The 16,614-nt window shown below is 45.1% G+C and overlaps 2 protein-coding genes across 2 annotated transcripts in view; both read left to right on the top strand.

The window, feature by feature from the left end:
• The window catches only part of efcab2 (EF-hand calcium binding domain 2), a 10,021-nt gene extending 6,566 nt beyond the window's left edge, over window positions 1-3,455 (top strand). Inside the window, 4 exon segments of the mRNA XM_023993847.2 lie at window positions 151-161; window positions 164-192; window positions 2,104-2,170; window positions 2,832-3,455. Of these exon segments, the coding sequence (XP_023849615.1) occupies window positions 151-161; window positions 164-192; window positions 2,104-2,170; window positions 2,832-2,950 (226 nt within the window). The 3' untranslated portion in view covers window positions 2,951-3,455.
• Window positions 3,456-9,357: 5,902 nt separating this feature from the next.
• Window positions 9,358-10,962, top strand: LOC111969049 (kinesin-like protein KIF26B). The gene is made up of 3 exons (XM_023995019.1): window positions 9,358-9,925; window positions 10,376-10,771; window positions 10,954-10,962. The coding sequence occupies exons 1-3, from the start codon at window positions 9,866-9,868 to the stop codon at window positions 10,960-10,962; spliced, it is 465 nt and encodes a 154-aa protein (XP_023850787.1). The 5' UTR covers window positions 9,358-9,865.
• The last annotated feature ends 5,652 nt before the right edge of the window (window positions 10,963-16,614 follow it).

Here is a 16,614-nt window from a genome sequence, read left to right as displayed (position 1 = left end):
ACTTCTTATTCTGTGTGTGTGTGTGTGTGTGTGTGTGTGTGTGTGTGTGTGGTGTGTGTGTGTGTGTGTGTGTGTGTGTGTGTGTGTGTGTGTGTGTGTGTGTGTGTGTGTGTGTGTGTGTGTGGTGTGTGTGTGTGTGTTACTCTGCAGGTTCCGGCCCATCCAGAGGACCTGATGCTCCAGGCCTTTGAGGTAATGGACTGTATAGGTTCTGTATGTAGAGGTGTGTAGGTTATCTTGGATTAATTCTCTCTATTACAGACTGTATAGATAATCTTGGGTTAATTCCCTCCATTGCAGACTGTATAGATAATTATCTTGGGTTAATTCCCTCTATTGCAGACTGTATAGATTATTCTTGGGTTAATTCCCTCTATTGCAGACTGTATAGATAATATTGGGTTTAATTCCCTCTATTGCAGACTGTATAGAATATATTAGGTTAATTCCCTCTATTGCAGACTGTACAGTCATTGCCAAAAGTTTTGAGAATGACACAAATATGAATTTCCACAAAGTTTGCTGCTTCAGTGTCTTTAGATATTTTTTGTCAGATGTTACTATGGAATACTGAAGTATAATACAAGCATTTCATAAGTGTCAAAGGCTTTTTATTGACAATTACATGAAGTTGAGCAAAGAGTAAATATTTGCAGTCTTGACCCTACTTTTCCAGGCTCTGCAATCCTCCCTGGCATGCTGTCAATCAACTTCTGGGCCACATCCTGACTGATGGCAGCCCATTCTTGCATAATCAATGCTTGGAGTTTGTCAGAATTTGTAGGTTTTTGTTTGTCCATCCGCCTCTTGAGAATTGACCACAAGTTCTCAATGGGATTAAGGTCTGGGGGGTTTCCTGGCCATGGACCAAATATCGATGTTTTTGTTCCCCGAGCCACTTAGTTTATCACTTTTGCCTTATGGCAAGGTGCTCCATCATGCTGGAAAAGGCATTGTTGTCACCAAACTGTTCCTGGATGGTTGGGAGAAGTTGCTCTCGGAGGATGTGTTTGGTACCATTCTTTATTCATGGCTGTGTTCTTAGGCAAAATTGTGAGTGAGCCCACTCCCTTGGCTGAGAAGCACCCCACACATGAATGGTCTCAGGATGCTTTACTGTTGGCATGATACAGGACTGATGGTAGCGCTCACCTTGTCTTCTCCGGACAAGTTTTTTCCGGATGCCCAAACAATCAGAGAGGGGATTCATCAGAGAAAATGACTTTTACCCCAGTCCTCAGCAGTCCAATCCCTGTACCTTTTTGCAGAATATCAGCCTGTGCCCTGATATCTCTCTGCTTTTTCACACCTGTGTTAACGAGAGAATCACTGACATGATGTCAGCTGGTCCTTTTGTGGCAGGGCTGAAATGCAGTGGAAATGTTTTTTGGGGATTCAGTTAATTTGCATGGCAAAGAGAGACTTTGCAATTAATTGCAATTCATCTGATCAGTCTTCATAACATTCTGGAGTATATGCAAATTGCCATCATGCCAACTGAGGCAGCAGACTTTGTGAAAATTTATATTTGTGTCATTCTCAAAACTTTTGCCCACGACTGTATAGGTTACCTTGGGTTCCCTCTATTGCAGACTGTATAGGTTACCTTGGGTTCCCTCTATTGCAGACTGTATAGGTTACCTTGGGTTCCCGTCTCATATGCAGACTCGTATCGGTTACTCTTGGGTCCCTCTAATTCAGCAGACTGTATAGGTTACCTTGGTCAGTCCCTTCTATTGCCAGCTCGTAGGTACTGTTCCTATTCATGAGTGTATATTGTAATCTCGGGTCAATTCCCCCTATTGCAGACTGTATAGGTTACCTTGGGTCACCTTATTGCAGACTGTAATAGAGTAAAATCTCTCCAGGTTTATATTCCTCTCTAATGCAGACTGGTAAATCAGGTTACCTTGGGAATTCCTCTATTGCAGACCCTGTATAGGTTACCAACTGGGTTCCCTCGTATTGCCGAGCTGTATACTGGTAATCTTTGGGTTAATTTCCCTCATTTGCAGACTTGTATAGGAATCATCACCTATGCGTGCCTCACTCTATGATCTTTATATTTGCTAAGAGGGAAAAACATCTAAAATATCTTTGCAGGTTCTAGATAAGCAGAAAAAGGGTCATTTGGAACTGGAGGAGCTCACAAAGTACATGACACAGGAAGGTAAGGTGAAAGCAACATAGAGCTCCTTACATAAAACCACAGAATCATTGGCCTGAAGTCACAAATATATCATATCTTGTCACTGTTTATTAACACTTATGTGGGCTTTGTGTAAGGCAAGATGATATTACGCCCTCTAGTGGTCCAAGGTTTGGACASACAGACACTGACAGATAACAATCCACTCTACAAGCATTATATGATTATATATCTCCCAGAACAACAATACAGTCTCTGGTTGACTTTAGTGTTCATTCTTACCAGTTTCCAGTGTGTTGATTCCCTTGGACCTAGCATATGTACTTATGACTTATCARTATGTAATAGATGCTCAGCTGGAGTGACATGCAGCATATAATGGTTCCTCAGAATCAACCTTGAGAAACCCTGCTAGGGGGTGGAAGTAGCCTCAAGGTTATAAAGGCAGTCTGGCAACTGCCATCAATAACTCAGGAGCCACCTACTGTTGTTGTGCCCTTGAGCAAGGCACACCCTAAACTTCTCCAGGGGTGCTCCTCTGTGGTTGACCCTGTGCTGCGCCCAGTGTGTGTGTATGTGTGTGTGTGTATGGCGTGTTTGGTGCTGTGTTAGCAAATGTTTTGGTTGTCTCTGTATAATGGATCGATAAAGATCTATTGTGGGTATGTGTCCCTCTCTGCAGGAGAGCCCTTCACCCAGGAAGAGATGGAGGAGATGTTGTCAGCTGCAATGGACCCTGACAAGAACCTCATCTTCTACAAAGACTTTGTTAGCATGATGACCGTGGATGACCCCAGATAGACTCTCAATCACACACACACACACACACCAACACTCACACATTCCTGCTGGGAGTAATGACAAATGTAACCGTTGTCTTGCGTAATTGTTATATTGTTATAGTCTAATACAGCATATAATGTGGTATTGTAAATGTTTGCAGTGTCATAAACATTTTTGGGCTTATCGCCAAATATTGTACATCACCCACTGTTGTGGTAGAGGCCTGGGCAACTCCAGTCCTCGGGGGCCTGATTGGTGACACACTTTTGCCCCAGCTGACACACCTGACTCCAATAATCGACTAATCATGATCTTCAGTTAAAAATGCAATTAGTTTAAATCAGGTGTGTTTGTTAGGGATGGGGGAGAAGTGTGACACCAATCAGGCCCCAGAAGACTGGAACTGCCCAGGCCTGTAACTAGACCATGCATGGGTTTATTGCCAAATATTCTCCCTCTGTTGTGCTAGGCCATGCAGTGAAACCAGATGGCGCTGTGTATCCATAAACAACATGCAACACCACGCTGTATAAATCACTGCAGCAATATGCTTTCATTCACGACACCACCACCACCACACCACCTTATGTGCATAATCCTCGGAATGTGAAGCACAGATTAATTGAATGAGGATATTCATGAATAGGACTATAAACTGGAGCTTTTGTAATTTTTGTTATTTTTAAATTCAATTGCTGTGTTCTGCGTATAACCTCTCCAAGGAGTGATTCAATAGCTTATTGCATAGACAAACCTTGTTTCTGTGGTGGTGGTGGTGGTGATGATGATGACGATGATGATCCAATTTTATTTGTCACACTCGCCGAATACAACAGGTGTCGAGTTAACCGTGAAATGCTTACTTAAGAGCCCTTTCCCAACAATGCCGAGTTAAAAAGTACGAAAAGATGAGCAAAAGAATATATATATTTTTAATATATTTTTTTATTTCACCTTTATTTAACCAGGTAGGCAAGTTGAGAACAAGTTCTCATGTACAATTGCGACCTGGCCAAGATAAAGCAAAGCAGTTCGACACATACAACAACACAGAGTTACACATGAAGTAAAACAAACATACAGTCAATAATACAGTAGAAAAATAAGTCTATACAATGTGAGCAAATGAGGTGAGATAAGGGAGATAAAGGCCATGGTGGCGAAGTAAATACAATATAGCAAGTAAAACACCGGAATGGTACATTTGCAGTGGAAGAATGTGCAAAGTAGAAATAGAAATAATGGGGTGCAAAGGAGCAAAATAAATAAATAAATACAGTAGGGGAAGAGGTAGTTGTTTGGGCTGAATTAATAGATGGGCTGTACAGGTGCGTTCTGTAGCTGGCTCTGTGCTGATGGACTTAAAGCTAGTGAGGAGATAAGTTGTTTCCAGTTTCAGAGATTTTGCTGTTCGTTTCCAGGAGGAACTGGCAAGGAAGGCACGGCAAAAGAGGGAAATTTGGCTTTGGGCTCGTGACAGGAGTATTAATGTGCGAGCGCGTGCTAAGGTGGGTAGCTGATATGAGGTGGGCCCAGGTGGTAAGGGGGACTTTACCTGGGTCTTTGTATATGACCTGGAGCGTGGGTCTGTGAACGAGTATGAACGAAGGGCTACGAGGCGTTAACAGGTTCGCAGTGGTTGGTAGTTATATGGTGGCTTTTGTGATCAAGGATGGACTGTGTATAGATGCATTTCATTTATTTTGGTATAGGGTTATTGTGGGCTTATTTTGTAATTGACGTCTCGCCGAAGACTTCGCGTATCTGGTAGGATGCGTCGTTACAGAGGGTAGTTTGCGCATGAACGTGAAGGATGGCTTTGTTGCGAATTTAGGATAGACATTCTGCTGACTTTAACTTTTGGATTGGAAGATGTTTTGATGTGTCTGGGAAGGGAGTTTACGGTCTTACGCATCCTAGGTTTATTTGGTTAGTTGTCACGTTTCTAAGTCAGAACGTCCGGTAGTGTGATGCTGGACACGGGCGGCAGGCTCGCAGGCAGCCGATCGGTTGAAAGCTGCTTTGGTTATATTTGTATGTAGAGCGTTGGAGGCCACGGAAGAGGTTGTAATTTGATTGAAGCTGGTTGGAGGGTTGTTACACAGTGTCCAAGAGGGCAGATTTTACGATTGGTGTCGTCCTGGTTAGGGTTGATAGGACTCACCAGCAGCAAGCGCGACATCATTTTGATGTATACAGAGAAGGAGTGGCCAGATATTGATCCTGTGGACCCAATGAATGCCGCAGAGGTTGAAAGGCCCTCCTGATTTGAATCACTGACTCTATCGAGAAAGTTAGTTGATGTGAACCAGGCGAAGGCATCTATGAGAACTCAAGGTATCGATGTTGCCGAGATGGGATGTGGTGATTGACAGAGTCCCCGAGGCTTGGCAGGTGCAATGATACGGCTTGACGTATTGTTTTCTTATCTGATGGCGTTTATGATATGTTTAGGCTCTTGAAGTGTGGCTGAGGTGCACCCATGACCAGCTCTGAAACCAGGTTGCATAGCGAAGAAGGTGCGGTGGGATTCGAAATGGTCGGTAATCTGTTTGTTGACTTGGCTTTCGAAGACCTTAGAAAGGCAGGGTAGGATAGATATAGGTCTGTAGCAGTTTGGGTCAAGAGTGTCCCCCCTTTGAAGAGGGGGATGACCGCAGCTGCTTTCCAATCTTTGGGAATCTCAGATGACACGAAAGAGAGGTTGAACAGGCTAGTAATAGGGGTTGCAACAATTTCGGCAGATCATTTTAGATAGAAAGGGTCCAGATATATACAGTACCAGTCAAAAGTTTGGACMCACCTACTCATTCAAGGGTTTTTCTTTATTTTTACTATTTGGCGCAGCGGTCTAAGGCACTGCATCTCAGTGTTAGAGGCATCACTACAGACACCCTGGTTCGAATCCAGGCTCTATCACAACCGGCCGTGATTGGGAGTCCCATAGGGCGGCGCACAATTGGCCCAGCGCCGTCCGGGTTTGGCCGGTGTAGGCCGTCATTGTAAATAAGAATTTGTTATTAACTGACTTGCCTAGTTAAATAAAGGTTAAATAATTGTTTATTTTTTTAACTATGAAATAACACATATGGAATCATGTAGTAACCAAAAAAGTGTTTAACAAATCAAAATATATTTTCTATTTTAGATTCTTCAAAGTAGCCACCCTTTGCCTAGATGACAGCTTGGCACACTCTTGGCATTCTCTCAACCAGCTTCACCTAGAATGCTTTTCCAACAGTCTTGGAGTTCCCACATATGCTGAGCAGTTGTAGGCTGCTTTTCCTTCACTCTGCGGTCCAACTCATCCCAAATCATCTCAATTGGGTTGAGGTCAGGTGATTCTGGAGGCCAAGTCATCYGATACAGCACTCCATCACTCTCCTTCTTGGTCAAATAGCCCTTAGCCTGGAGGTGTGTTGGGTCATTGTCCTGTTGATAAACAAATGATAGTCCCACTAAGCGCAAACCAGATGGGATGGCGTATCGCTGTAGAATGCTGTGGTAGCCATGCTGGTTAAGTGTGCCTTGAATTCGAAATAAATCACYGACAGTGTCACCAGCAAAGCCCCCCACAACATCACACCTCCTCCATGCTTCACGGTGGGAACCACACATGCAGAGATCATCCATTCACCTACTCTTCGTCTCACAAAGACACGGTGGTTGGAACCAAAAATCTCCAATTTGGACTCCTCACACCAAAGGACAGATATCCACCGGTCTAATGTCCATTGCTCGTGTTTCTTGGCCCAAGCAAGTCTCTTCTTATTATTGGTGTCCTTTAGTAGTGGTTTCTCTGCAGCAATTCGACCATGACGACCTGATTCACACAGTCTCTCCTCTGAACAGTGGATGTTGAGATGTGTCTGTTACTTTAACTCTGTGAAGCATTTATTTGGACTGCAATTTCTGAGGCTGGTAACTCTAATGAACTTATCCTCTGAAGCAGAGGGACTCTGGGTCTTCCTTTCCTGTGGTGGTCCTCATGAGAGCCAGTTTCATCATAGCGCTTGATGGTTTTTGAGACTGCACTTTTTCCGTATTGAACAGTCTATTACTTGGGTGACTGGAGTCTATACACAATTGTTAGGGTCTTCTTCTGACACAGTCTGGTATATACAGTGGGGAGAACAAGTATTTGATACACTGCCGATTTTGCAGGTTTTCCTACTTACAAAGCATGTAAAAAAAAATCCAGAAAATCACATTGTATGATTGTAAAGTAATTAATTTGCATTTTATTGCATGACATAAGTATTTGATACATCAGCAAAGCAGAACTTAATATTTGGTACAGAAACCTTTGTTTGCAATTACAGAGATCATACGTTTCCTGTAGTTCTTGACCAGGTTTGCACACACTGCAGCAGGGATTTTGGCCCACTCCTCCATACAGACCTTCTCCAGATCCTTCAGGTTTCGGAGCTGTCGCTGGGCAATACGGACTTTCAGTGCCCATGCCAAATCTTTCCAGCCTCCTGAGGGGGGAAGAGGTGTTGTTGTGCTCTCKTCACGACTGTGTTGGTGTGTTGGACCATAACAGGTCCTTTGTGATGTGGACATTGAGGAACTTGAAGCTCTCGACCCGCTCCACTACAGCCACATCGATGTGAATGGGGGTGTGCTCGGCCTTCCGTTTCCTGTAGTCCACGATGAGTTCCTTTGTCTTGCTGACATTGAGGGACCKGTTGTTGTCCTGGCACCACACTGCCAGATCTCTGACCTCCCTGTAGGGTGTCTCATCGTCCTGAGGGGCCCCCGTGTTGAGCATCAGCGTGGCGGATGTGTTGTTGCCTACCCTCTCCACCTGGGGGCTGCCCGTCAAGGAATTCCAGGATCCAATTGCAGAGGCAGGTGTTTAATCCCAGGGTCCTTAGTTTAGTGATGAGCTTGGAGGGCACTATGGTGTTAAACGCTGAGCTGTAGTCAATGAACAGCATTCTCACGTAGGTATTCCTTTTGTCCAGGTGGGAAAGGCCAGTGTGGAATGCAATAGAGATTGTGTCATCTGTGGCTGTGTTGGGGCGGTATGCGATTTGGATTGGGCCCATGGTGTCTGGGATGATGTTGTTGTTGTGAGCCATGACCAGCCTTTCAAAGCATTTCATGGCTACAGATGTGAGTGCTACGGGTCGATAGTCATTAGGACAGGTTACCTTGGCGTTCTTCATTCACGCGTTCTTGGGCACAGGGAATATGATGGTCTGCTTGAAACAAAGTTATTACAAACTCGGGTCAGGGAGAGGTTGAAAATGTCGGCGAAGACACTTGCCAGCTGGTCAGCGCATGCTCTGAGTACGTGTCCTTGTAATCCATCTGGCCCTGCGACCTTGTGAATGTTAACATGTTTAAAGGTCTTACTCACATCAGCTACGGAGAGCGTGACCACACAGTCGTCCGGAACAGCTGGTGCATGCATGGTTCAGTGTTACTTGCCTCGAAGCGAGCATAGAATGTATTTAGCGCGTCTGGTAGGCTTGCGTCACTGGACAGCTCGCAGGTGGGTTTCCCTTTGTAATCTGGGATAGTTTGCTAGCCCTGCCACCTCCAATGAGCGTCAGAGCCGGTGTAGTAGGATTCGATCTTGGTCCTGTATTGCCACATTGCCTCTTTGATGGTTCGTCTGAGGGCATAGCGGGATTTCTTATAAGCGYACGGATTAGTGTCCCACTCCTTGAAAACGGCCGCTCTAGCCTTTCGCTCAGTGCAGATGTTGCCTGTAGTCCATGGCTTCTGGTTGGGATATGTACGTACGGTCACTGTGGGGAAGACGTCGTCGATGCACTTATTAATGACACCGGTAATCGATGAGGTAAATTCCACAATGCCATAGGATGAAACCTGGAACATATTCCAGCCTGTGCTAGCGAAACAGTCAAGTAGCTTAGCATCCACTTTATCGGACCACTTCYGTATTGAGCACGTGACTGGTACTTCCTGTTTGAATTTTTGCTTGTAAACAGGAATTAGGAGGATAGAGTTATGGTCAGATTTTTTTCAAGTGGGGGGCGAGGGAGAGCTTTTTATGTGTCCCAGTGTGTTGAGTAAAGGTGATATACAGTTTTTTCTCCTATAGTTGCACAGGTGACATGCTGGTAGAAATTAGGTTAAACAGATGATGATGAGTATTTATGAATTATGTTACTGATTAGGCCTAAACCTTTTTGATCCAACTGAACATACTGTAGTCTACCACCTCTGTACCAGATACTTTTAATGCAATCTTGCAACCATAACCATCGTCAGCTGTAGGCCTACTACATCCCTCTCTAGTCAGCATTTACTCCCTCCAAAAGTTAACATAGGACAAATGAGCTGCCACATGTCAGCCAACAAAGCATTTATTCACTATTGGTCCGCCAGCGAGGAAGGGGCAGAGAGGACCCTCCCCCAGCCAGATATGCGCAAGCATCTATCTCCAGTCGCACCTCTGGCTTCAGATGAGCACTGAGCCTCCTGCAGGCACACGGACAGCCAGAGGAATACCACAGCTGTGCCTCTGCGTCGGACTCTACAGCGCTGCAGACGCGCGTCCCCACTGTCTACGCTGAGCCTGTGCAGCAGCGGCTGCATTCACTCTGCTACCGTCCTGCTTGTTGTGTTTCGTCGCTCCCAGAAAGAGAAACCCGTCTGTACCCCACTCATACAGGCGGACCTGTTCACATTTTCACTGTGGATTTTAAATCGTTACAGGAGACCSTGGATTGGAACTATTTATTGCGCGTATTGGATACATTTTAGCGGAGTTACTGTTAGGTTATTGTTTTTCATGGTTGGAGACAGTATGCTATATTGATATCCAATCTGCGTGATATTGGTTCATGATTGAGAAGCACGCGGAGGGGCGTGGAATTCATTGACATCGATTTGGTCTCCTTGTGTAAAACAACCGAGATTTTCTCCCCACTCCTCCCTTCCCTCACCTTCAGCATGACTTCTCTGTCTGGGACCAAAGAGAGGTCTGTGACCAGCAGGAGCAGAAAATACGGGGTTAGTAGCCTAGTCTATTTTTCTACTTTATGTGGATTGGATGATTATATCAGTAACACTAGCAACAACAGTGAAAAGTGTAGCAGAGCTCTCATTTATTGCATCAGAGCAGTAAGGGTATGCCGTAATGTTTGCTACAGGTTTGAATGCCGTTGGCAATTAATTAGGCTACTGCGGCGAAGCGGGTAGGCTAGCTAGGGAACGCAACAGTAAACAGATAGATAGATCATACTCACCTTTTTAGTTTTTGTAGGCTAATGCTTTTAGAAATTTTTGATCAAACTGTTTCTTTCCTACGCGGGTTTTTGCATCTCTGCCATTTAGCCAATAAAGTCTTATACCATGGACCGAGTTGTGCTTCTAGTGAGTTATAGTTTGTCTCCTCAATTTAAATCAAATCAAATCAAATTTGACCTTAAAGGTAGGATTGTCTTTATGGTGCTCCCACAGATTACCGACACCTCTCCGACAACATCAGCCTCCTTCTCCCCGGAGACATGGTACAGAAAGGCCTACGAGGAGTCCCGGACCGGCAGCAGACCTGCYCCAGAGGGAGTCGGCTCCATGCCTAGCTCCACAGGCACCCCCTCCCCAGGATCTGGCACCTCTTCCCCGGGCTCTTTCTCTGGTTCCCCCGGGACCATATCCCCAGGGATCGGGACCTGTTCTCCCGGGTCTCTGGGTGGATCGCCAGGTTTCGGTACAGGTTCGCCGGGCTCTGGCAGCGGGAGCTCCCCTGGTTCTGAGAGAGAGAGGGGGATATGGTGTGAGAACTGCAATGCCCGGCTGGCAGAGCTGAAGAGGCAGGCGCTGAAGCTGCTGATTCCCGGCCCCTACTCCAGCAAGGTAAGCCGAGTTAGATGCACTGCTGCCCGGCTATAGCAGCCTCTGAATCTGGTGACGGGCGACCCATAGGCAAAGACCATAAGACATCATGGTGTAAGACAGGGTTTCCAAAACTTGGGCCTTGCCCGAGGGGCCGAGTTTGGGAAACCTGGTGTACTATTATTTTCTGTGTCCATGTGAAGGAGGCATGAAACGAGAAGTGAGTTGGATAATGTTATAGTCCTAGATCTAACTGTAGGCATACTTTTCTGTTTGATTGAGGCTGTGTTGTGCCTGGGCTGAAGAGCCAGAGAGGCTGCCCATGGGGAAAAGCTCAGCTCAGAGGCAAACAGCCTTGTCCCTGTTGCTCGTTCAATAGCTGGCATTATGCAAAAAACAAAACAATTATGATGATGTACATACAATTCAATCAGCTTTTTCTAAAGTTTAAATCCATCAGTACCATTTGCTTCATTACACATCGTTTTGGAAAGGGATTAATAAAGACCTAGTGGATTATTGCCATTATAGTTTTCTTCTGTTTCCATTGATGGGTTATTTTCTGTTTCCATTGATGGGTTATTTTCTGTTGATAGAACCCTTTGGCCGCCCACTTTTCTTCTTCTGAATCCAGATAAATGAACGCCAGGGATTTTAATGTACTGTATGAGGTGCATACATAATATTTTTACTGTGCAGGGGGGTGTGTGTGTGTGTGTGGTGTATGTGTGTGTGTGTGTCTGCGCGCGTGCGTAAAGAAGGTTCTCTCGCTGTAAAGCGCAATGGGCCTTTACACCTGATTGTGTGTTTTTATTTTTATTTTTTTTGAGCATATTGGGGATTTCAAGCGGTTTTGCCAAGTTCTGTGCGTTGCCAAGAGTCTAGGCCCTAAAGACTGATGAATGCAGCCCCTTGGGGAGGGAGTTATTGGGGAACAAATTACAGCATTCTGCCCAGCACAGCACACATACTGTAAACCTATAGTGAACAGAGGATATGGTCATGACCCTGACTGCTGTGAAAAGCCCGCAGGGGGAGGGGAAGTAGTGGTGGGATGATCCCAATTAAAACCATAAAAATTAGATCAGGTTCAACTCCCATGGTGCGTAATTGTCCCATTCATAAATGGGTCTGTTCTAAGTGGATGCAGAGCACTCATAAACTCAACTTTTCTCTGGACCATCTCCCCATTCCAGTCTAGCCTAACCTTCACGGTCTGAACATAAAAGTTATAATGTTTTTACCCTGATATTTGAGAACGAGCATGGTTGTTGAATTATTATTATTTTATTAACGAGGCAAGTCAGTTAAGAACAAATTCTTATTTTACATTGATGTCTTTTTATTTTATGTATTTATTTCACCTTTATTTAACCAGGTAGACAAGTTGAGAACAAGTTCTCATTTACAATTGCGACCTGGCCAAGATAAAGCAAAGCAGTTCGACACATAAAACAACACAGAGTTACATATGGAGTAAAACAAACATACAGTCAATAATACAGTAGAAAAATAATAAGTCTATATACAATGTGAGCAAATGAGGTGAGATAAGGGAGGTAAAGGCAAAAAAAAGGCCATGGTGGCGAAGTAAATACAATATAGCAAGTAAAACACTGGAATGGTAGATCTGCAGTGGAAGAATGTGCAAAGTAGAGATAGAAATAATGGGGTGCAAAGGAGCAAAATAAATAAATACAGTAGGGGGAGAGGTAGTTGTTTGGGCTAAATTATAGATGGGCTATGTACAGGTGCAGTAATCTGTGAGCTGCTCTGACAGCTGGTGCTTAAAGCTAGTGAGGGAGATAAGTGTTTCCAGTTTCAGAGATTTTTGTAGTTCATTCCAGTCATTGGCAGCAGAGATCTGGAAGGAGAGGAAGAATTGGTTTTGGGGGTGACCAGAGAGATATACTTGCTGGAGCGCGTGCTACAGGTGGGTGCTGCTATGGTGACCAGCGAGCTGAGATAAGGGGGGACTTTACCTAGCAGGGTCTTGTAGATGACCTGGAGCCAGTGGGTCTGGCGACGAGTATGAAGCGAAGGCCAGCCAACGAGAGCGTACAGGTCGCAGTGGTGGGTAGTATATGGGGCTTTGGTGACAAAATGGATGGCACTGTGATAGACTGCATCCAATTTATTGAGTAGGGTATTGGAGGCTATTTTGTAAATGACATCGCCGAAGTCGAGTATCGGTAGGATGGTCAGTTTTACAAGGGTATGTTTGGCAGCATGAGTGAAGGATGCTTTGTTGCGAAATAGGGAGACAATTCTAGTTATAACTTTGGATTGGAGATGTTTGATATGAGTCTGGAAGAGAGTTTACTCTAACCAGACACCTAGGTATTTGTAGTTGTCCACATATTCTAAGTCAGAACCATCCAGAGTAGTGATGTTGGATGGGCGGGCAGGTGCAGGCAGCGATCGGTTGAAGAGCATGCATTTAGTTTTACTTGTATTTAAGAGCAATTGGAGGCCACGGAAGGAGAGTTGTAATGGCGTCAATGAATACGGCTGCACAGTATTGTTTCTTATCGATGGCGGTTAGGATATCGTTTAGGACCGGGGAACAGTGGGTTAACTGCCTTGTTCAGGGGCAGAACCACAGATGTTTACCTTGTCAGCTCGGGGATTCGCTCCAGCCAAATTTCGGTTACTGGCCCAACGCTCTAACCACTAGGCTACCTGCTGCCTCATAGTCTGCCATTCCAGGGTGGTTGTATCTACAGTTATCTCTACCTGTCTGATGGCAAGAGATTCAGGCTGGTTGTATCTACAGAAGGCACTACCTGTCTGATGGCAAGAGATCCAGGCTGGTTGTATYTACAGAAGGCCCTACTTGTCTGATGGCAAGAGATCCAGGCTGGTTGTATTTACAGAAGGCCCTACTTGTCTAATGTCAAKAGATCCAGGCTGGTTGTATTTACAGAAGGCCCTACCTGTCTGATGGCAATAGAGGAGGTCACTCTGAGAGGTGCTTGTTTACCGTAGTCACTGCGGTCAGTGCACAGATGATGACTTAGTGGTAGGCCAATAGAGCAGTCCCCAGCGTGGACACAAGTGGTGCTGTGTAGCACCAGACAGCTGGAGCCTATGGAGATCAGGAGCTCACCGATCAGGAAAGACAACCAAGGGTTAACAGATTTCTATTACAATCATAGTGGAACTGGGAGAAACCATCATGTTTGGGACAATTTCATCACCTATACAAAACCCCACTATCCAACATCTGAATCTGAACTARGACAATTCATTGTTTTATTGAGTTATTTAGTAGAAATGGTACAGGATGTTGGTATGGTCCCCTGGAAGCTGCATGGTCTTAAAGAGGGTGGGAGAATATCAGTGTTTAGTCCTGTGTGCGTGTTTGTGTATGGGTTCAGATAAAGTTGCCCTCTTTCTCAGCCTCCATTACATAGTGGTAATTGGCAAGCGTGTCAGTATATAGTATTATAGTAGATTATAGGGTGAACGTTTGGCACTCTCTCAGTGAATTACACTTAGCAGGTAAAGGCTTTCACATAGAATAAGAATAGAACTGACATTACAAACTTTTCCATTCAGAGCAATGTTGGAGGGCAGTCAGGAAGTAGGGGTGCTGAGGGTGCTGCCCCTGAAAAATCWGAATATATATTTTTTGTAAATATTTTTTTAAACTTTTTTTWATTATCAATATGACTGCTCTTCCAATGATAATTATGATGGTGATGATAAGCATCAACCGTTTTAAATGGCCCACCCGATATGCAAAGCCACGTGATGTAGTTTGGGGATGGGGGTGCTGCCAGCGCTGGTGCTGCAGATGGATCTATCGGTCCGCTAATACAGGACTATTAAAGGCACTAGGCAGTCATATTGATGATTTGTGTAAAGGGACGTTGGGAGACTTTATTTGCTTGTTGAGCTCTCTGGCTCGGAAACGTTCTGTTCTTATCAGGAACAAGATGCATAACTAGAATGGTTTGATGTGATTCATTCTCATCATTGGGACAAAGTGTTCTGTTATTATTGATTGGGCCTTGCGATAGACTACCATCCTCTCCAGGGGGTGTACTTGTACATACATCTGCCTCACGCAACAGAAACAGAAGATAGGCTGCTGCCCTATGAACTGTTCTTGCTCAGAGAAGGCTATTAGGGGAGAGAGAGAGGTTGACCTGAGGGTTGTTGTTTGGGCAAATCTGTGTTGTTCTGACAAGAACAGGGCTGGTAGATGCTAAGTCTCTCGGAGAGGACAGGGACATGGGTTCAGTCCCAAATTGCACCCTATTCCCTATATAGTGCACTACTTCTCAACAGAGCCCTATGGAACCGGGCAAAAGTAGTGCACTATAAAGGGAAAAGGGTACCATTTGGGATGCATGCATGAAACGTCCATCACYTCTGCAATCTTCTGCTTCCTGTTCCCTCCTCTGACAGAACCAGCAGACATTAGTGTTCTTATGCTAATCATGACCTTCACAGAGCCACTGTGGGGAGACCTGGTTCTCAGTCTCTGCTGTTGGCTTCCAGGAAGCGTGCTGAGCGTACAAACACAAACACACAGGGGGGGCACAGAAATGACACTGCACAGTTGAAGAGTGCAGCAGCGGGGTCGATGTTAGAAAATGTCACTTGCCGAAATCTGTCACTGCCGTGTGTGTCCGCAAGGCTCTGGGTTGGAGGGCGATGGATGGAGAGAAAAGAAAGAGAAGAAAAAAGGGATTAAGTGTAGCCTAATTGCATGACTACAGGTACAGCAGAGCAGAGAGGGGTCTCCGTTTCTGACGGATTTCATGGACTGATGGTAGAAGCTTTTTCCTCCCCCATTCTCCCCTTCCATTCATAATGGAGGGATCTGAACTCAGTGTGTCTTTTCCTTTCTTTTTGAAGTGGATGTGTTAGTTTGCTGTGCTGTGCTTCAGGTTTCAGACGTTGTGTTAGCTTACACCTTTTATGACCGACCAGCCAGCTGCAGGAGAGAGGAGGGGGACGGCTATCAAAGAAAAACGGGGATAGAGATTGTATGGGAGGAAGGAGAGAAATGTAAGACTAGAGGGCGGTAAGAAGGGAAGGAATGGACCGTAGAGGTTATGTCAGTTAGGAAAACAGGAGGGAAGGAGGGGGGATGGAGGGAGACAATAAGGGAGGAGAGGGGTCAGAGAATAGAAGGAGATGTCAGTGACACTGCATGGGAGGATTTTTATAGACACACTTGTAGCTGGAGGCTCAGGGAAAAATCTGGTAACACAGTTGAAGTTATTTAAGACCTAGTTCCTGTGTGTACGTGTGTAACCCTCAACCACCCACGGCCAAATTGTAACTAGTGAGCGGTCTGTTCTTGGTTAGTCAGCTTCAGCTCAATAAAGTGGGTCAGAGAGTGTGGGTGTGCACATGTGTGAGTATGAGCCGTATGGGAAATGTACAAGTAGGTGTGCCCCTGGCTCAGATCCCAGTTTTTAGGGAGGTTTTACTTCTGTTACTGACTCCCGTGTAACACACAGTGCCACTGCCTGACCAGCCAGGTTGGTCAAGATCTACTGGGAAATTCCATGTCTTTCCAGGTAAGTGGCCACTAGGGGCAACGGTGAGCACACTACCAACAAGTAGGCTTGTGTTTTGCTAGGGCGTTGGGGATGGCGGATGGGCGTAAGCCACGAGCTCTGGCTCCGAGGGTTGCGTGTTCAATCCTAGTTCTAGGCACTTGTTATATATTTTTTAACCCTATCACAAACCTTAACCATTAACTTAACCATTTAGAATGAATGCCTAAACTTAAAGGGACATTCCACAGCTTGTCTCCACGACTCCAAGTTGTTAGTGGCCCTAGTTATCCAAATTGCCCGTAAGTGTTTAAAAAAAATTGAGCGAGTAAGCTATAAAATAGC

Source organism: Salvelinus sp. IW2-2015, linkage group LG9, assembly GCF_002910315.2.
Source record: "Salvelinus sp. IW2-2015 linkage group LG9, ASM291031v2, whole genome shotgun sequence".
In the NCBI taxonomy this organism is placed as follows: Eukaryota; Metazoa; Chordata; class Actinopteri; order Salmoniformes; family Salmonidae; genus Salvelinus; species Salvelinus sp. IW2-2015.
This window is presented reverse-complemented; position numbering and strand designations above follow the sequence as displayed.